Here is a 21846-nt window from a genome sequence, read left to right on the forward strand (position 1 = left end):
CGGGATAAGACCGGTCATTTTCGCCATTGCGAACAAAAAAGTAAGCACTGAGGTAACCACATCCTAGGTAGAACGAGAAAAAAATAAATAAGTAAACCAAAACAAAACAACAGCTCGCCGTAGGGGGGACCGCCGGTGGAGCAGGAAACTTCCTGCTGTGCGTCGTCCAGGCTGCTTACAAAAAGCCGGCCCCAGCACGAGACAATAAAACGACCAGCAACGGTAGATGGCAGGCGCGTCGGTCAAGACTACCCACGGCGTAGGGCTTCCGCTGTACGCGGTATACGGAGCGACCAAGCACGAAAACTACTGTGCACAAAAGTCAACCCTCCAAATAAATGAGTGTCCCTCTGCTATTAGATGAGCACGATGCCTTTCGGAACACAATTCTCTACTAAAGGCTGCTGTAAACAAAGCATTACAATGAACACCAATTCTTGGTTGTTTCAGATTTTATGGGGAACAGCGGCTTCCAGTTTTTCACTGACGTGTTATTTATACGAATTTCATAAGTCATAACACCGTGGTATATCGTGCGAACATGTGGTATCGCCGTTATCAGACTACATACATTGAAAAGCCCGCGGGGCCGGCCGAAGTGGCCGTGCGGTTCTAAGCGCTGCAGTTTGGAACCGCGAGACCGCTACGATCGCAGGTTCGAATCCTGCCTCGGGCATGGATGTGTGTGATGTCCTTAGGTTAGTTAGGTTTAACTAGTTCTAAGTTCTAGGCGACTAATGACCTCAGAAGTTGAGTCCCATAGTGCTCAGAGCCATTTGAACCATTTGAAAGCCCGCGGCAAACAGTACCGAAAGCAACCGACTGAACGCGACCGCATGCGAGGATGGCTCGGTACCAGCGCCTGAAACACTTAGTGTGAGCTTGGCCATTTTACAAGACGGATATAAGCAGAGTGGAACAGCGAGCATACGTGAAAATTGCCGTTCTCGCTGGCAGAAATGCTACTCAGTGTCATACGGAATTACGAGCAGCTGTGGTTGATGGGCCATCACCCCCAAATGTCATGTTCATTTTGGTGTATGACAGCCGCGGTATTTTGGAGCGTCACCCTGTTAGGGACGGCCACGCTATCAATGCCCAATGCTACCGCAACTTTCTGCTGTACCATCTGCGATTTATACTTCGTCGAAAACTACAGGCGTAATCAATAATTGTGCACAACGTTGGGGGTGGGATATCCTCCCCCATCCACGCTAATCACCAGACCTCAGTCCATGCGAATCGATATCATTTCACAACTGAAGAAACCATTGCGTGGGAGGCGCTTTGCAGACAGGGTGGATATCCTCACGGCAATTCGGCGACAAGTGGCACACACTGATGGCAATGCTAATGGCAGTCATCGCCTTTCCCATCGTTGCCAACGCATTGGGGAACTTTTTTTCCATTTGTACTCGAGCACAACAAATTTACACAGAGTTCCAATGCGCGTGTTTCATTTCATCGTGTGCCATGACCTCCTGTAGTGGAACCCTATTTACGTTGGCATTCAGATACACACTGCATTACCGGTTCAGTGCACATCGTGGAATTCTCATGTTGCCATATTATCGCAAGATATACCATAATTGCCATGACTTAGAATGAGCCTCGTACATATTACCATTCACAGCTGTAGTGGGGAAAAGGTAGTTCGTTCGTAACAATAACCGGGTGGGAGTTACGCCCTCTAAACACAACAATATTTTTCTTAGTGTTGAATTTTTTGCACTGTGCTCTTTCCTCGGCACTTACTCTGGACTGTGTGCGAGGGTTTAACATCCAGTGTTTCTATGTAACGATCTAAATATTTTAGAGATCCATAATAGTCCCAGTTTCTAAAGATCGCACCAATTTTATGTGTGGTACTAACCGTTTGCATTGAGGCTTTTTCCTGCACGTACCGATTAGACTGTCAGAAGAGGAAAAAAGCTCTTGCAAATGGATAGTTGTTTGCTGGATTTCAGAGATTCCAGTTCTGTTAAGCACCTGTGCTCTCTACTGCTAAGGCACTGAAACAAATTTTGATAATTATAGCAGAAAAATATGCCACGTCCCTCCAGCACGCTCTGCAGAACGTGACTGACGGGCAAAATGAAACCTCTCCAAACAAAATACGATCAATTTCCCATCCAGTCTGCTGAAGCAATACCTCTGTTTCCATACACACAAACACCACAGTGTAAATACCACAAGGGCGTATATTTGTGAATATTTCACAGCGTGTCACGTTTTCTCTTCAAACGTGGCCTCTTTGATCCCATGAACGGTCATATCATTCGTGTTTGTACTGTACACAGTTTCCAAGCGGACGGGCAATATGTCCTCCGTTTCTCATATGATGCCGTGAGGACTCGGTACAATAGTTTCAGTGCCTGAAGAAACGGTTTTATGAAATTCTGACCCTTTGAAGTATAATACTGGATCTAGATGCGCCTACTCAGTTTGTCTTGAGTACAGTCATTTCAAATACAGTATGTCATAAATAGCAATGACTGTATTTGTATGTAGCACGAAAGATGTACAATTGTGACTTCCTGGTGTTTGTACCTGTCGTTTCTATGCACCAAGAGCATAAAAAAATGAAATAAAAAAAAACACAAGAAAGAAAAGGCTAAATGTGTGGTTTATGATTTGAAGATTCCGGTGCGTCTTGCTATTTTTTCCAGCTCATCAAAGTATGGTAATTCTGGCAGTATTTTAAATATGCCGTCAACGGAAATTCGCACTGGGGTTAATTCCAGATTCATTCACAAGACAATGAGTGAGTTAGTTCTACATGGATTACTAGTATTTTGTACAAATGAGGGCCCCTGAGGAATTAACAAAAGTAAGAAAGGTCGCGACAGGTCGAACACATGAATTGGGGCGTGTGATGTATTGGAATGCTTCAGAAAACGAACTCTTGATGGTTTCGGGTCCTACGCGGACGCAAAGTTTTGACTTTGATTATGATTCTATCGCTGTGTGCCACACTGAAACTCCAAAGGACCAGAGATCAATCCTCAGTGGGTTCTAGAACTTTTTAACACATATTGCTTCTTTCTTCCGTGGCAATGGTTTCTGTACGCGAGTAACGTAAAGTTGCAAACTGTAGTTTCCCACAAGACAGTCTAGATAAGTTCAAAGATCTGAGGACGAAAAGGGCAGGTCACTCCCAATAGGACCAAGTCTAGTAATGCACTGTACTGTTACACCGAACATTCGGGTTGACTTGCCAGGACCAACCGTGAGTATTAAACTCTATGGATTCATCATGCACTTTTTGGGTGTAGGATATTTCCAGTTTCGATACGAAATGGTTTGACTACAAGGGATGAAACCTCAAACTTCGTACACCTGTGGCGTCTAATGTACTATCGAATAATATGGCGCAGTGGTAAGACCCTGGCCTAGGTAGGTTTATGCCAACAGTGTAATAATATTAACTAAAGCAGTATTATAAATTGTTTCTATTTATTTATGATAGTTTAATTATTACAATAATTCGTCTACGATTGAATTTTGAGTGCACATTTACTTTTCGGAAGCGTTATTTGGGGCATTAGACTTATATCACTCAAATTGTGACTGGCTTGTCTCAACATTCTTAGAAGTACGTTATGCCTCATACCTTGTGGTTTCGAGGAAATAAGAGCAATAATGATCAGGAAATGATTTATTTCACCTAATATAATGGTTATGGGAAATAAATTTTTGTTATTTCCTCATTAATACTACAAACTACACGATGTGAGGCAAAATACATTTCTGCGGCAGTAAAGAGAAGTCTGTGACAGTTTGAGTGGTATTGCAGGCATGATGCCGGAGATAACGTTAGCATACAATAAATGTGCACTGAAAATTCATCTCGTAGACAAGTTTTTGTATTAACTGAACTACTAGAGATTAATAAATACAACGTATAATACCGCAACGTTCTAGGTGTCCCTGTCAAGAGTGACGTCTGTTGGCGTCGTTTCCCTTAAATGCAGTGAAATGAAAAGTATGGATCAATGAGGATGAAATAAATGAAGTTGCATTGACAGTAAACAATAAAAGTGAATATCTGAACTGTTTGGTGTAATGTCAATTCAAAATTTGTTGCACATCATGAGTCGAGCTTGGATGCCCTGATTTTTGCTGTCAGTCGCCTTATCCGTTACGGCAGGTTAACACGCCTCAAAGGCTCACTTAAAGTTCCATCGTCACTGAGATTTTGTCTACGATTTCGGAGGCCTACAGCCGTAAGTCTCTCCTTCGGGCGTTTTGAAGCCGGTGTCCCCCTGTGAACTGGCCCTTGTGAAGTTTGTGTAAATAATAATAATAATAATAATAAAATATGGAGGAGTGGTCGGTCCATTAATCGTCCTGTCTGAACTCGACAACTTGCCCGGCAGATAGAAGAACCGAAGAATATATTTGAGATATCGAGGCCGGCCGCGGTGGTCTAGTGGTTCTAGGCGCGCAGTCCGGAACCGCGGGACAGCTACGGTCGCAGGTTCGAATCCTGCCTGGGGCATGGATGTGTGTGATGTCCTTAGGTTAGTTAGGTTTAAGTAGTTCTAAGTTCTAGGGGACTGATGACCACAGAAGTTAAGTCCCATAGTGCTCAGAGCCATTTGAACCATTTGAGATATCGAAGTCTGTTCAAGATATCTTCCTTTAGCTGAATTTGAGTCTTTTTGTATTTCTAAGGGACCGTCATCTGGGGCTTCGTATTGATGCTCATTTCAACTATGATTTTAAGTATTTGTCAGCAGTACGCTGATTTCTCTGTTGAACAGTGCCAAATTACAGTACCTTTCCCTTGGGTTCTTTTTACGAGAAACCTACACAGACGAGTAAAGGGCTTACCACAGATGGTCGTTGACACTTCCTATCGAACCTACACTACTGGCCATTCAAATTGCTACACCACGAAGATGACGTGCTACAGACGCGAAATTTAACCGACAGGAAGAATATGCTGTGATATGCAAATGATTAGCTTTTCAGAACATTCACACAAGTTTGGCGCCGGTGGCGACACCTACAACTTGCTGACATGAGGAAAGTTTCCAACCGATTTCTCATACACAAACGGCAGTTGACCGGCGTTGTCTGGTGAAACGTTGTTGTGATTCCTCGTCTAAGGAGGAGAAATGCGTACTATCCCGTTTCCGACGTTGATAAAGGTCGGACTGTAGCCTATCGCGACTGCGGTTTATCGTATCGCGACATTGCTGCTCGCGTTGGTCGAGATCCAGTGACTGTTAGCAGAATATGGAATCGGTGGGTTCAGGAGGGTAATACGGAACGCCGTGATGGATCCCGACGGACTCGTATCACTAGCAGTCGAGATGACAGGCACCTTATCCGCATGGCTGTAACGGATCGTGCAGCCACGTCTCGGCGTTTGCAAGACAACAACCATCTGCACGAACAGTTCGACGGCGTTTGCAGCAGCACGGACTATCAGCTCGGAGACCATGGCTGCGGTTACCCTTGACGCTGCATCACAGACAGGAGCGCCTGCGATGGTGTACTCAACGACGAACCTGGGTGCACGAATGGGAAAAAGTCATTTTTTCGGATGAATACAGGTCACCATTGATGGTCGCAACCGTGTTTGGCGACATCGCGGTGAACGCACATTGGAAGCATGTATTCGTCATCGCCATACTGGCTTATCACCCGACGTGATGGTATGGGGTGCCCCTGGTTACACGTCTCGGTCACCTCTTGTTCACATTGACGGCACTTTGAACAGTGGACGTTACGTTTCATACGTGTTACGACCCGCGGCTCTACCCTTCATTCGATCCCTGCGAAACCCTACATTTCAGCAGGATAATGCACGACCGCATGTTACAGATCCTGTACGGGCCTTACTGGATACAGAAAATGTTCGACTGCTGCCCTCGCCAGCACATTCTCCAGATCTCTCACCAATTGTAAACGTCTGGTCAATGGTGGCCGAGCAACTGGCTCGTCACAATACGCCAGTCACTACTCTTGATGAAATCTGGTATCGTGTTGAAGCTGCTTGGGCAGCTGTAGCTGTACACGCCATCCAAGCTCTGTTTGTCTCAATGCCCATGCGTATCAAGGCCGTTATTACGGCCAGAGGTAGTTGTTCTGGGTACTGATTTCTCAGGATCTATGCAGCAAAATTGCGCGAAAATGTAATCACATGCCAGTTCTGGTATTTGTCCAATGAACACATGTTTATCATCTGCATTTCTTTTTGGTGTAGCAATTTTAATGACCAGTAGTGTAGAATGGCTAATAGATAAGGCGACTACTGGGAAAAAGTGTCTCCAAACTGGAGCCACGACGCGGTACAAATTGTCAGTTCTCGCGGCGCATTCACAGTGTTTACGAATGTGTGCCCGCAGACCCCGGGCAGGAGCAGCAGCACGGCGGCGCGGGCCGCGTGTGCCGGGCCAACGTGAACGGCGTGTGGGTGTGCGGCGAGGCGTCTGGCGGGCGCTGCCGCGTCTCTCTGCTGGGCGAGGTGCGCCAGGAGGCGCGCCACCAGCTGCTGCAGGCGGTGGGCGGCGGCGCGCGGCTCGTGTGGCGGCCCTGGAACAAGTTCACCGTGCCGCCCCCCGCCGGCACCGTCGCCGCCGCCCCCGACACCTACGTGGCGCGCGCCCCGCCGCACGGCGACGACCGCGCGCTGCTCGGCAAGGCCGCCGTCTCCGGCATCAGCGGCCGCATCACCGTCGTGGGCACGGTCGGTACCGGCCTCGCCCAACGCTGCCGGGCTACTCCTAAGTACCTCCGTGGCTTTACAAGACGACTACGCGAAAACTACGGTGGACACCTCTCTCCAAGTTTCCTTTCGTAATACGCGCCGTGTGTAGTTGCAGAGAGCACCACTAGGGAGCAGGCGTCTCGGGACATGTAGACAAATCATCTGCTCCGAAGTGCCGTACCGAATTAGTTCGCGCCTGTAGATACGCAACTCGATGAACAGCTCTCCAAACCGGGTTGCTGTCGCTGCGCCTGCCGGGTACCAACAGCAGGGATTTCAATAAAATGAAAGTGCTCTTTTGCTCGTCTTAACGTTCGCCGCGTGCCCATAATAAGCACTTATAATGTGAGTTAAAAACTTGGAGAGGTGCTCTACCCACCTATGTGTACCGGGTGATCAAAAAGCCAGTATAAATTTGAAAACTAAATAAGTCACGGAATAATGTAGATAGAGATGTACAAATTGACACACATGCTTGGAATGACATGGGGTTTTATTAGTACCAAAAAAAAAAAAAAATTACAAAAGTTCAAAAAATGTCCAACAGATGGCGCTTCATCTGATCAGAATAGCAATAATTAGCATAACAAAGTAAGACAAAGCAAATATGATGTTCTTAACAGGAAATACTCAATATGTCCACCAACAATAGCTGTAGTCGAGGAATAATGTTGTGAACAGCTCTGTAAAGCATGCCCGGAGTTATGGTGAGGCATTGCGTCGGATGTTGTCTTTCAGCATACCTAGAGATGTCGGTCGATCACGATACACTTACGACTTCAGGTAACCCCAGAGCCAATAATTGCACGGACTGAGGTCTGGGGTTCTGGGAGGCTAAGCATGACGAAAGTGGCGGCTGAGCACACGATCATCACCAAACGACGCGCGCAAGAGATCTTTCACGCGTATAGCGATGTGGGATGGAGCGCCATCCTCCATAAACATCGTACGTTCCAGCAGGTGTTTATCAGCCAGGCTGGGGATGATGCGATTCTGTAACATTTCGGCTTACCTCTCACCCATCATGGTAGCAGTTCTGCTGCCCAGCGCCATCTGTCGGACATTTTGTGAACTTTTTTTTTTGGTTCTAATAAAACCCCATGTCATTCCAAGCGTGTGTGTCAATTTGTACCTGTATTTTTTCTGTACCTTTTGAGTTTTCGCGCAGTCGTGATTTGAAAGCACATCGCTGTTTATGAATAACCCTATATTGGGGAAATGTCGGGTAGCCAGCTCATTGTATCTGACAACAGGAGCTGTTTCCAAATCCTAGCACAAGAGATAGCACCTGTCGGTCGCACCACTGCATTTTGAACTATGGAGGAAAAGGACCTTTAACGCGGTTTTGAATCAAAACACTACTGTGTTTCTGAGTAACAATAAGTCACCTCTTCCTAGTGACTTGTCTAATGCACGAATTTAGTTTTCGAGTGTTGTGTTATGTTTGCAAGTAACACTAAATTTGCCCGCCCGGTTGGCCGAGCGGTCTAACGCACGGCTTTTCGGGCGGGAAGGAGCGCCTGGTCCCCGGCACGAGTGCGCCCGGCGGATCTGTGTCGAGGTCTGGTGAACCGGCCAGTCTGTGGATGGTTTTTAGGCGGTTTTCCATCTGCCTCGGCGAATGCGGGCTGGTTCCCCTTATTCCGCCTCAGCTACACTATGCCGACGATTGTTGCGCAAACAAGTTCTCCACGTACGCGCACACCATCACTCTCCCACGCAAACATAGGGGCTACACTCGTCTGGTGTGAGACGTTCCCTGGGTGTCAACTGGGGGCCCAATCGCACAATAACCCTGGGTTCCGTGTGGGGCGGCGGAGGGGTGAAGTGGACTGCGGTAGTCGTCGTGGGGTTGCGGACCACTGCGGCTGCGACGGAGCCTCTCCGTCGTTTCTAGGTCCCCGGTTAACATAAAAAAACCACTACATTTTCGCTGTATCTTTATATACAACTGACAATGTTTAGTATATTGCAGGCTGTGGCAATGTCTAACCCAAGTAATAACAGTGGTAATGTTAAATTATCGTAGGAGTATCTTCGGTTTGTATAGGATGAAGCAATTTCGGTTTTAACGCACAAAACAGACAGCACAAAAACTTAAATTTTTACGGTTTTTTCCGTTAAAAGGCAGAAAATGGAGACGCCAGGACATAAATGTGACGAAAATAATACGAAGGGAACAATAGAAAAATTCAGACTTCGCGGATAGTTCCAGTTTTGTAATTCTCTGTGATTCTAAGGCTAGTAAGCGAAGTAAGTGTGAAATATTCACTTCCAAGAAACACGTTAGGTGGCACACAAAGTTTTACAGTGAAACAAAGAGGTGATCATGGGACCTGTTTGACAATAGGTTTGTTTCCGAGAATATTCAGTGATCATCGGAAAACACCACGATCATGTTAAAAATTTCAATAGTCAGCTTATGTCCTCGTCTATACGCTGGATAATTTGTTTTAAGAAAAGCTGTCATATATCTTATGCGTCGCACAGTGGTATAATTTTGCAGGTAGGCCTATATCCAGTGATGTATGTGGATAATAGGTGCGAACTATGTTGCGAACAGAGTCAGTAGTAACGAAATAATAAATTAAAACGTCATGCCTGATGCTGAACTTTTACCGCATCAACAGTTAAAATCTAGTAAGCGATAAACTTGTTCGTTTCATTATTTTCGAAAAGATTTGAAATTGTGTATAAAGTCACTAAATGCTCTCATTCTGGAATACTGGAGGCATATAGTGTGGGTAATTTGCGCGCCGTAAGTTATCTTCCCTCACGGCATCTATATAATTTCTAATTTTAACACTTGATTTATAGTGTTAAACTTTTAACGTAGGATTACATCTCTTAGTGAACAGATCATTGTAACATTTTAAATTTTTAAATTCGGTCAATACTTATATGAAATAATGAAAACCAAATTTCATGTTATTGTTCCGCATTCTGTGTGTACAGCGTGTAAGAAAACGATGCTGACAAACTTCGAGGTGATTTAGCGCTATTACACTTAGCGGTCTCTCCGGTGTTGCTGTGACACGAGCTCACGCCCCGATATCAACCGACAACCAGAATTCTGTCAGGCCCATTGCGAGGACTCTTGAAATATCGACGATCTGTTGTGTCGTTGGATGCCGTTTCCAGACATGTCTTCTTCCTGTTCTCTATTTGTTCCTCAAGACACCCGCTACATTCCCTCTAATTCGTCGCTATCATTTTGTTGCACTACATATAGCTGTTGCAATAAAGCAAGTTGTTTGTGTCATGAAAGGTGCACAGCACATATTCAAGAAGTTATCGACTTTACTCCCTTACACACAAAGATGCACAAGCTCTTCCTGGGCCTTCGTATTTATGTCTGTGACGTACTGAGTATCGAATGAAACAACAAGTTTACCTTCTTCTTCTTCAAGTGCCTTGACCTGCAAGAACACTGACGACCAGTAGCATGGAAGGTTGCTTGCCATGGCTTTTCTGAACAGCAATTCGGTACTCCGTCCGAACCACTGGCTTAAGTTCTTTAGCCAGGTTACTATTCTCCGCCCTGGACCACATCTGCTATCAATCTTTCCTTGAAATATTAGTTGCAAGAGGTTGTATTCGTTGTTTGCGTTATATGCCCAAATTTTCGAGTTATTTTTTCCTCTTCATTATACAGAGAATTTCTAAATCTTTCTTCGTACGCCGCATTATTGCCACATTTGTGACTTGATCTCTCAATGGTATCCTTAATACCCTTCGATACACTCAAATCTCAAACTCGTTCAATTTCTTACCTAATACTGCGGTAAGTGTCCATGACACAACCCCACAGGGTACGATACTGAACACACATTTATTTATTTCCATGAAAATATAGAGTATTTCTAAATATTTCTTCATACGCTGCAGTACTTTCCCATTTGCGACTTGATCTGTCCGTGGTATCCATAATATTCTTCGATAAAGACACATTTCAGACGCCTCCAGTTTCTTATCTAATACTACAGTAACTGTTCGTGGCCCAACTCCATAGAGAAGGCTATTGGATACGCATTTATTTATTTCCAGCTTACGTTTCAGAGGTTAAAACCCCCACCATCAAGTGGACTTATGTGGATTAACACAACAGGTGTGGGTTGTGAGTAATTTAGGATACCCTGTGGCACTCTCCAATGATCACAGGCACCTTTCCTTGTCATGTTACATCACCTGTACAATCACACTTTGTAAACTAAAACGTATTGTCATCGAAAAAGAAAATTTCTAACTCTGATCCGCTGGTTCCGACCAACTCTCTTCTTGAGGTTTTTCTTCCCTGTAAAGCACATTCTTTAAGAGGAAGTACCCTCTCAAATACATTACCACTTTTCCTGCTACACGATGGACAAAATAAAACTGGCCTGAAAAATATTTCATGCTTCTCGCGGCAGGGAACCCAACTCGTTTCATCCAGTGCAGGAATGAGCGGTGTCAGTTGGGTACGTGAAATATTTTCCAAGGGCGGGTGATTAGGTTGGGTTGGCTGTCTGAAGGTGAATGAAATACCTTCCAAGCCAGTTTTATTTTCTTCAAGCTGTATTTGGCTGAAAATATGTGGGGTCGTCAATGGGAAACTGGGCCTCTACCCTTCAGCGTAAAAATGAAACACACGTAAATCAGCAAAATATTCACTTTCGACAGTTAGTTCCTGGTCTAAAAGTACTCAGTTTCCGATCTGTATGAGACGGCAGTCGTAGAGTTTTAATTATCACATCAAAAAAAATTACGTAATTAATTTTGTTTCCGTTTGTAGGTATATGTTTACAGTTCTGGCACACATCGAGGTACCCAGGCCACAGCACTTTGGCACAGCCATAACGAAACGGTGCAGCGCATTTATTACGCGGAGAAAAGCTGTGATCTTTTGTTTTGACTCCTCTAGCAGCGTGCTCCTGTAGCACGAGTATTTCATGGTATATCAGGATTGTACACACATACCTGCAAACAAAGAAAAATTAATTACAGATAACTTTAATCTCTCGAGGTGAAAATGAAAAAGATTGAAACTACTGCTCACATAGAATGAGATTTTCACTCTGCGGCGGAGTGTGCGCTGATATGAAACTTCCTGGTAGATTAAAACTGTGTGCCGGACCGAGACTCGAACTCGGGACCTTTGTTCGCAGGAGAGCTTCTGTAAAGTTTGGAAGGTATGAGACGAGGTACTGGCAGAAGTAAAGGTGTGAGGACGGGGCGTGACTCGTGCTTAGGTAGCTCAGATGGTAGAGCACTTGTCCGCGATAGGCAAAGGTCCCAAGTTCGAGTCTCGGTGCAGCACACAGTTTTAATCTGCCAGGGAGTTTACTGATCATGTAGTTCTGACCCTAAGACCCCCCCCCCTCCCTTTACAAACACATGGACTTCCAATTGTGAATCTTTGAGAGGAGATTTCCCAGTTCTGGCATTCACCTGATGACAAAATGGAAACCACCTCAAAACCTTGTTTGGATCAGGGGATCACCAAAGAAACCTCCCCAACCCCTTGATTGGACTGGGAGATGACCAAGAGAAAAAAGCTTGGTTGGTCTAGGGTATGGCCAAGGGAAACTTCTCCACAAACCCTTGATTTGCGGTGTTGGGCGTCCTCAAAACACACACACACACACACACACACACACACACACACACACACACACACAGAAACACCTCTAGATGTGGATGGTACGCTAGGCCTCTGTCGTTTCCACCTGTGTTGGCGCCTGCGCTGGCGACTTGTGGCGAGCGCAGCGTTACGAAAGGGACGACTTTTGTGCAGGACGGCGAGGAACGCGAATACGCGGAAGGCGACGTGCTGGTGGAGCTGGAGCCGGTCAGCTACGAGCTGAGCAACGTGAAGCTGCAGCTGCGGCGGCGACGCTTCCCCAAGCGCGAGGTGCGCGTGCTGGCGAACTCCGTGCTGCGCAACGGCGCCGGCACCGTGCGCATGCGCGTCGACTCGGAGCTGGCCTACCAGTACGAGCACACGCGCTACTGGGGGCAGGGCCGCGGCATCATCAAGGGCCTCGAAACCACCGTCCGCGCCGAGGACGGCTCCGTCATCGACAACATCCGATGGGGACTTAACGACCCCGTCTCCATGCCGAAGCTATTCACGTGAGTACTGCTTGCGCTGGGTAAAGGGGCCGAGTAGAGGGCTTTTTTTTATCTCTTCATTCCCAACTCATGAGAGCACGATGGGCTGTTGTAAGACTTCGTCCTCTTCAGCCACATATCCTCACAGGCTGGTAATGAGGCAGAGGGTCCCAATTGGGAATCTTTGGGAAGAGGTTTCCCAGTTCTGGCATTCACCTAATGACAAAATGAAAACCACCTCAAAACCTTGTTTGGATCAGGGGATCACCAAAGAAACCTCCCCAACACCTTGACTGGACTGGGAGAAGACCAAGGGAGGGAACCTATCAAAAGCTTGGTTGGTCTGGGGTACAGCCAAGGGAAACTTCTCCACAAACCCTTGATTTGACTGGTGACTGACCAAGGGAAACCCAACCAAAACTTTGGTTTAGAAAGAAGATGATCAAGGGGACCTTCCATGATCAAGGCAACCCCTTTGTTGGACTGTGGGATCACCAAGGTAAGTCTCTCCAAAACCTTTGTTGAACTGGAGGTTGGTTGGTTGTTTGGTTGGGGAAGGAGACCAGACAGCGTGGTCATCGGTCTCATTGGATTAGGGAAGGACAGGGAAGGAAGTCGGCCGTGCCCTTTGAAAGGAACCATCCCGGCATTTGCCTGGAGCGATTTAGGGAAATCACGGAAAACCTAAATCAGGATGGTCGGACGCGGGATTGAACCGTCGTCCTCCCGAATGCGAGTCCAGTGTCTAACCACTCCGCCACCCTGCTCGGTGAACTGGAGGACTGGAACTATTTTAATCTATTTCTGCGCCCAGAGTAGATTCCCTGTGATGGTATCTAATGATTCTGTCATAGGAACACCTGTGACAGCTTTGAGATGCGATTGAGGAGTGAAGGGTGAGATGGACCTAGCGATACTGCAATTCTACTCTGACTTGTGATGCAATGATATTTGGTGTGCTGTGATGTCATACATGTGTAGAGGTAGAACAGAACACTGAAAATCTTCAAACTTCCTGGCAAATCGAAACAGGGTACTGTACCGCGACTCTAATCCACAGAACCTTGGCTTTCGCAGGCGATGCTCTTACCAGCTGAGTTACGCCAGCACGAGTCGTGAGCTGCCCTTGTAGTCTTACTTCCATTAGGATCAAAAATCACAGAAGTTCTGCGCACATTGCCAGACTATCAGTCCTGGAAGACAGGACATTGAGGAGAAATGGTTCAGCCACAAACTGGGGGATTGTTAGACAATAAGTCTTTCACTCTGGAGTGGAGCCTGAGCGTTTTTGATACTTTCTGGTAGTTTAAACTATACCCCCATGCCGTCAGTAAGCTATTTCTCCACAATATCCTCTTTTTCAGGAATTCTAGTCCTGCAAGGTATGCAGGAGAGCTTACATGAAGTTTTGTAAGTATGAAAAAGGTAATAACGGAAGTAAAGGTTAAGTCGTGTTCAGATAGCTCACACGGCAAGACCACAGTCCGCGAAAGTTCAAGTCTGGGTCTGGCACATTGTTTTGATTTGGCAGGAAGTTTTATAACATCTCACACTGCGCTGCATACTGATAATTCATACGGACAATATTTGATTTATTTCTATGTGACTTTTGGAATGTAGGTTTCGTTTTGAGTTGGCCAAACCAACAAATTTGAATATCAAATGTTAGTTGTAGTGAATATGAATTTCGATCAGAGGTTCTTTTCGCCATGGCTCAAAACATGAGTGTGGGACGTGGTCTTCAGTATTTTAAAAAAATGACTTGATAGTCATTTTTTTAACTTTTAATACTTGCATCTTCTTGGGTATTTAACCCGAGGATGAGAATTTGCTTCTGGACAGGAGCCGTTTGACATGTGATTACCGAGCGAGGTGGCGCAGTGGTTAGACACTGGACTCGCATTCGGGAGGACGACGGTTCAATCCCGCGTCCGGCCATCCTGATTTAGGTTTTCCGTGATTTCCCTAAATCGCTCCAGGCAAATGCCGGGATGGTTCCTTTCAAAGGGCGCGGCCGACTTCCTTCCCCGTCCTTCCCCAATCCGATGAGACCGATGACCTCGCTGTCTGGTCTCCTTCCCCCAAAAACCACCACCACAACCACATGTGATTAATCCTAATTATATGAAAAAAATGTTCAAATGTGTGTGAAATCTTATGGGACTTAACTGCTAAGGTCATCAGTCCCTAAGCTTACACACTACTTAACCTAAATTATCCTAAGGACAAACACACACACCCATGCCCGAGTGAGGACTCGAACCTCCGCCGGGATCAGCCGCACAGTCCAAGGCTGCAGCGCCCAGGCCGCTCGGCTAATCCCGCGCGGCTAATTATATGAGATTGATCCAATGTTTAATATTCCGTTAATTACGTAACCACCTCACCCTCGCTTTCAGTACTTGGGAAAGTCTAAAAAAAACCCAGACCCACTTGAATCTCGCTCCTCCCGGAATCGAGTCCAGCCCCTCAACCATTCTGCCACCTCGCTGTGCGTATAGAGCAAAAAGCGTAATTTTTGGAAATTTATTAATTCATTGGTTTATCTGCGGGAGACAGAGAGGATGTGGGGGTCCATAATCATTAATAAGTGATGAGGGCGGTAGAAAGGGAAGCAGCCTTGACTGTCGTAGTTGGTTTTGGGCACAACCGTTCTCTCTAAAAAATAAATAAATAAATAAATTGTCCTAATTGGTAGCCTTGCTCCTTGTGATGTGCAGCGAATTACATGGAGGGGGGGGGGGGGGCGGCGGGGAATGGGAGTGGATTTAATCTGAGAATTTCAATATGTCCGAAGCTTCGTAAGAGGTGATCAACACGAGTGCTAAACTCCCATGAACTGGCAGAACCTCGATCGTTTGGACATTTACTCGCGAAATTTGTTTTCAGATGGCTCATGGGAGACTGACCTCCTGGGAAGCGTAGATGCACGAGCCATTGCACTTTCGAGGCGATCTTACGTGGTGTACGCTCGTGCAGCATTGACAGCAAACGAACCACACACTAAAAAAACAAGTCGCGCATATGTTGGCAGAGGTGCGAGTTGGCGCCGCGGCGACACCTTTAGTTGGCGACGTGCCTAGGAGGCGGCGCGCCCCCGTGGAGGGTAGGCAAAGCACGGCACCCTGCTTTGCAAATCAAACGAACTGGCTCTCGGAGTGAGTGCGGCCGCCCAGAGCAGGTGTTTGCTGAGTCGCTGCACTGCTCTGTCAAGCGTGACCACGTTCCCGTATCGAGCGCCCCTGGCCGCCAGCTCGCTAGGCGCTGCGCAGACGTCGGCGTCGCCAGAGCTGAAATCTCTCTTCCTATCATTGCTGTCCAACATTTTCTGTCCCCTCTGGACGTCTCTTTACGGTTTAACCTTGCCAGCAACTCTAGCGGACCTCTAAAGCTCACGCGTGTGAGCGATTAAATACAGCTGCTGGAAACTTGATAATTATTTTTTTTTTATTTGAGTATGAATGAATCCCTCAATACACCATTTTCAAGCTCCTCTATGAAAACACCGGACAGTCATTCGTAAGACGGGGGTAACCGCCCAATGCATCTCGACAGGCGACAGTCGATGTCCGTAAGACCTTTAAATACGACTGAAGAATTCATTCATACTCATCTAAAACCAAAGTGAGACGTATTCGCCGTTGCGAATACGGACAACTGTCAGCTGAATAATGGAATGACGACAGTGAAAATTTGTGCCGTACCGGGAACCAAACCCGGATTTCCCGTCCGCAGCTCGTGGTCTCGCGGTTGCGTTCTCGCTTCCCGAGCACGGGGTCCCGGGTTCGATTCCTGGCGGGGTCAGGGATTTTCACCTGCCTCGAGATGACTGGGTGTTTGTGTTGTCGTCATAATTTCATCATCATCATGGAACTGGCGAGATTGGGCTGAGCAAAGGTTCGGAATTTGTACGGGCGCTGATAACCGCGCAGTTGAGCGCCTCACAGACCAATCATCATCATCATCGTCATCATCATCACCGGATTTCCCGCTTATCGCGAGCGGGTTCCCGGTCACCCCCAAATATCTATATGTTGTCAGCCATGTATCCGGGTTCGATTCCCTATCCAGCACAAATTTTGGTTGTTGTCAACATTATACAGTTGATGGTTGTCGGTATTCGCGACTGTGAATACATTTTATGTATTCTGATACCGGCTGTAGTAGTCGCAGTGCCAATTTCCTGTGGCTCGCAACCGACCTTCTAAACATCATAGGCACTTCAATATCGTAAAACCTTAGTGACAGCTGGCATCCCACAGTCTCGGAATATGCTTACACGAAGAGTGATAATTATTCTATATATACTAAGATGGTATCTGTTCTTTCGGACATGTCCGAAAGAACAGATACCATCGGTAACCATGCAGCTCGTTAGAATGAAATTACAATGAAATGAACACCCATAGCTGCTTACAGGCGTTGACATATGTCAACGGGGACAGATGAAAATGTGTGCCCCGACCGGGACTCGAACGGGGATCTCCTGCTTACATGGCAAACGCTCTATCCATCTGAGCCACCGAGGACACAGAGAATAGCGCGACTGCAGGGACTTATCTCTAGCACGCCTCCCGTGAAACCCACATTCTCAACGTATTGTCCCGCACATGTCCGAAAGAACAGACACCATCTTAATATATATATATATATATATATATATATATATATATATATATATATATATATATATATATATATATATATATAAGGCTCACCGGCCACTTGACTATCTTCTTCTTCTTCTGTGCGAATGCACAAACAGTGCCCGAACTCTTACGGGAATCGGCAACGCGCCGCGAGTAATGAGTATAATGGGCGGGGGCACTACGAATGTAGTGCGGGACAATATGTTGAGAATGTGGGTTTCGCGGGAGACGTGCCAGAGATAAATCCCTGCAGTCGCGCTGTCCTCTGTGTCCTCGGTGGCTCAGATGGATAGAGCGTCTGCCATGTCAGCAGGAGATCCCGGGTTCGAGTCCCGGCCGGGGCACACATTTTCATCTGTCCCCATTGACGTATGTCAACGCCTGTAAGCAGCTAAGGTTGTTCATTTCATTGTAGTTTCAAGATAATTATTCTGTTTGAGACCCCAAGTCGCAGTAGGTTTCCTGATGTTTTCTCTCACCTTTTATTGTTACGCGTACACAACTGCCGTATGTAAGCGCCGTTCCGCGACAGCGAATGTCAGATGTTACACTGTAACCAGTGAGTCGAGATGTGTGGATGGCCTCCTACGGTCGAAAACGATCTTCATCACGTATATATCTTCTCACAGCTGTGACTGAAAAATCCAATTACAACTCATAAACAATTGCTATATAGCTCGAAGACAATGTGTCTGTCCAGGTACAGTTGCTAAATTTCAGGCAAAATCTTTTATTAGCCGTAATTCCGTAACTAAACATTTACGGATCTATGTTTCTCTGAACTTTTTTACTTCCCCTGTCCCACAGGCTTCTAAGAAGCTGGGTCCACTATCTGAAAATGTAACTACCCTTCATCTTAACGTAATTCTAAGCTTAGTGCCGCGCATAATAGAAAAAAATATATTGGAGAAACCAACATTTCGGCCAACGGTTACTGTGGCCTTTTTCTGGGATTACTGGACACTATGACGCGGTACAACACTTTTATGTCAACTGATCCTGGCCGCGGAAGCTTTCGCAATGTCCTCCATCTTGTTTTACAATACACTTTATTTGCGTACCTTACGCCTCCTTCCTTATTCTTAGGTGTCTCTTTCAGTTTGAGGTTGAATCAACTCTCCCTAACTGAATAATGAAGAGTGTCACGCACCAGTTAGCTCTTCCGCTGGCGAGCCGCGCACCAACTATAACGACTACGAAGCGACGCGGTGACCTTGGCAACGTCCGAGTGTCGCTTTGCACTTCACGCCTCTTGGCACATCAACAATGCAATGCAAGAGCCGTGCTGCAACCTGTTGGCGCCAGGAACGCCAGACAGCAGACAGAGGCAGCAAACTCCTCTTCCCACCTTTCCCTGATCTATTCTGCAGTGTCCCCCGCATTCTCTCTCCTTCACGGTCATATCAAGCGTGCCACACGTTAGCATCGTTTCTCTGCTACTAAGCGTGACATGTTGGTTAAGATGCCTTAATGAAAATGATACAGATTTACCCACAGTGAGCGCCTCTCTTGGCCTGTTCAGATACTATGTAAAAACATCAAAACATTTGATGATGTCTTCCTAAGAAGATACTATTTGTGCGCCCGACGCTGAGATATACAATAAAAGAATTTCGTAAGCGATAATGCTGTCTACCTAAGTTCAACTGCCGAATGAAATACCGATCAGGTACCAGCGTGGTTTAGCAACTCACTCAATAAATGTCGGACCACAAAAACATCGAATTAGTTCTCGATCGGTCGTAATACTTTTACTGGCTCTGGATAGGATATTCACTTTGGCACTACTTCTCATCACCACCAGTCAACTTGGGCAGCTATAAAAGAGTTCTGATGTCCCTGATGGATCTGTTGGTCAAGTGACATCCACAAACTTGCGCACATTCGAAGTCACTGAGGTCTTCGGACCGACTCTTCTTACTGCTTCTCTACTGACAACACAATACTCCTCGCCTCGTTTTATACTGTCGGGTCCGCCTGTGGCGATATCAACTTTAATGATGTATACAGATAAAAACAAAAATTTCGTGTAGCTCAATGGCCTAGTGCAAGTCTTTCTATTGGGCGCCACTTCGGCGACTTGCGTTTGCCTAACCTACCGCAATTATCCAACCGGGTAAAGGGGACGTGGAAGCTGAATAATGTGTTGTGTCTGACGACTGCTCAAATCGTTGAGAGGTGAAAGAACGAAGACCGAAAATCTGAAGTCCGACCAACATTCGATATCGCGGCCTGTCGGTTTCCACACAAACACTAACCCGCTAGGCCATGGGGCCCGACAAGTATATAGAAAGTTCATTTTCAGGTCTTGAATAGTGAGTTTGCGTGTATCAGAACATATGAAATAAACGGCCGTATATTTTCAGTGCATTGACTTAGAAGCTTAAGAGTTTTTACAGCGTCACGGGACCAGAGAATTTACTTAGTACATGGCATAAACGTCAACCAGACACCTCTTACCTGGTCCTGAGAAAAATACACTGAAGAGCCAAAGAAACTGGTACACCTGCCCAATACAGTGTAGGGCCACCGTGGGCGCGTAGAAGTGCCGCAACACGACGTGGCATGGACTAGGCTGATGTCTGAAGTAGTGCTGGAAATAATTGAATCCTGCAGGGCTGCCCATTAATCCGTAAGAGTACGAGGAGATAGAGATCTCTTCTGAACAGCACGTTGCAACGCATCCCCAGATATGCTCAATAATGTTCAAGTATGGGGAGTTTGGTGGCCAGCGGAAGTGTTTTAACTCAGAAGAGTGTTCCTGCAGCCACTCTGTAGCAGTGTGGGATGTCGTATTATGCTGCCGGAATTGTCCAAGTCCGTCGGAATCCACAATGGACATGAATGGATAAAGGTGGTCAGACGGGATGCTTGCGTACGTGACAACTGTCAGAGGCGTATCTAGACGTATCAGGGCCCCATATCACTCCGATTGCACTCGCTCCACACCATTACACACCTCCACCAGCTTGAACAGTTCCCTGCTGACATGCAGGACCCATGGATTCATGAGGCTGTCTCCATACCAGCTCCATACTATTTGAAACGAGACTCGTCCCACCAGGCAACAGGTTCCGAGTCGTCAACAGTCCAATGTCGGTGTTGACGGGCCACAGCGAGGCGTAAAGCTCTGTGCCGCGCAGCCATCAAGGGTACACGAGTGGGCCTTCGGCTCCGAAAGCCCATACCGATGATGTTTCTTTGAATGGTTCGCGCGCTGACACTTGTTGATGGCCCAGCAATGAAATCTGGAGCAATTTACGGAAGGGTTGCACTTCCGCCACGAACGATGCTCTTCAGTGTCGTTGGTCCCATTCTTGCGGTATCTTTTTCTGGCCGCAGCGATGTCGGAGATTTGATGTTTAGCCAGATTCCTCATATTCACGGCACATTCTTGAAATGGGCGCACGGGAAAATCCACTCTTCATCGCTGCCTCGGAAACGCTGTGACCCAACACGATCAGACTCAGTCAAATAATGATAGCTTGCCATTGTAGCAGCTGTAACCGATCTAACAACTGCGCCAAACACTTGTTGTCTTACATAGGGTTTGCCGACCGCAGCGTCGTATTCTGCTTGTTTACATATCTCTGTATTTGAATACGCATTCATATACGAGTTTCTTTGGCGCTTCAGTGTATGTGTTAACAGACGGACAGGTAGGCACACAGATGGACGTCAAAGTGCTCCTGTAAGGTTTCTATTTTTACCAGCTGAGATAGGAAACCCTAAAAATTATTGGGTCTTCAGTCCTGAGACTGGTTTGATGCAGCTCTCCATGCTACTCTACCCTGTGCAAGCTTCTTCATCTCCCAGTACTTACTGCAACCTACATCCTTCTGAATCTGCTTGGTGTATTCATCTCTTGGTCTCCCTCTACGATTTTTAACCTCCACGCTGCCCTCCAATGCTAAAATTGTGATGCCTTGATGCCTCAGAACATGTCCTACCAACCGGTCCTTTCTTCTTGTCAAGTTGTGCCACAAACTCCTCTTCTCCCAAATTCTATTCAATACCTCCTCATTAGTTATGTGATCTACCCATCTAATCTTCAGCATTATTCTGTAGCACCACATTTCGAAAGCTTCTATTCTCTTCTTGTCCAAACTATTTATCGTCCACGTTTCACTTCCATACATGGCTACACTCCATACAAATACTTTCAGAAACGACTTCCTGACACTTAAATCTATACTCGATGTTAACAAATTTGTCTTCTTCAGAAACGCTTTCCTTGCCATTGCCAGTCCACATTTTATATCCTCTCTACTTCAAACAAGAGTTCAGTTCATAGTGCTGTGGAATGTGGGGGGAAAAAAAACGCAAATTGGCATTCATAAGAAGAAGAACAACACCAAAAATGCAACAGGAGCGTAATATGTAAGA

The 21846-nt window shown here is 46.3% G+C and overlaps 1 protein-coding gene and 1 non-coding gene across 2 annotated transcripts in view; both read left to right on the top strand.

Annotated features, from left to right (window-relative positions):
- The window catches only part of LOC124797908 (protein unzipped), a 108429-nt gene that overhangs the window by 83140 nt on the left and 3443 nt on the right, over positions 1–21846 (top strand). Inside the window, exons 3-4 of the mRNA XM_047261029.1 lie at positions 6360–6700; positions 12495–12832. Coding sequence (XP_047116985.1) covers positions 6360–6700; positions 12495–12832 — 679 coding nt within the window. The remainder of the gene's footprint in view (positions 1–6359; positions 6701–12494; positions 12833–21846) is intronic.
- Positions 17731–17804, top strand: Trnat-ugu. The gene has a single exon. It is a non-coding gene; the product is annotated as a tRNA-Thr (tRNA).

Source organism: Schistocerca piceifrons, chromosome 5, assembly GCF_021461385.2.
Source record: "Schistocerca piceifrons isolate TAMUIC-IGC-003096 chromosome 5, iqSchPice1.1, whole genome shotgun sequence".
Classification (NCBI taxonomy): Eukaryota; Metazoa; Arthropoda; class Insecta; order Orthoptera; family Acrididae; genus Schistocerca; species Schistocerca piceifrons.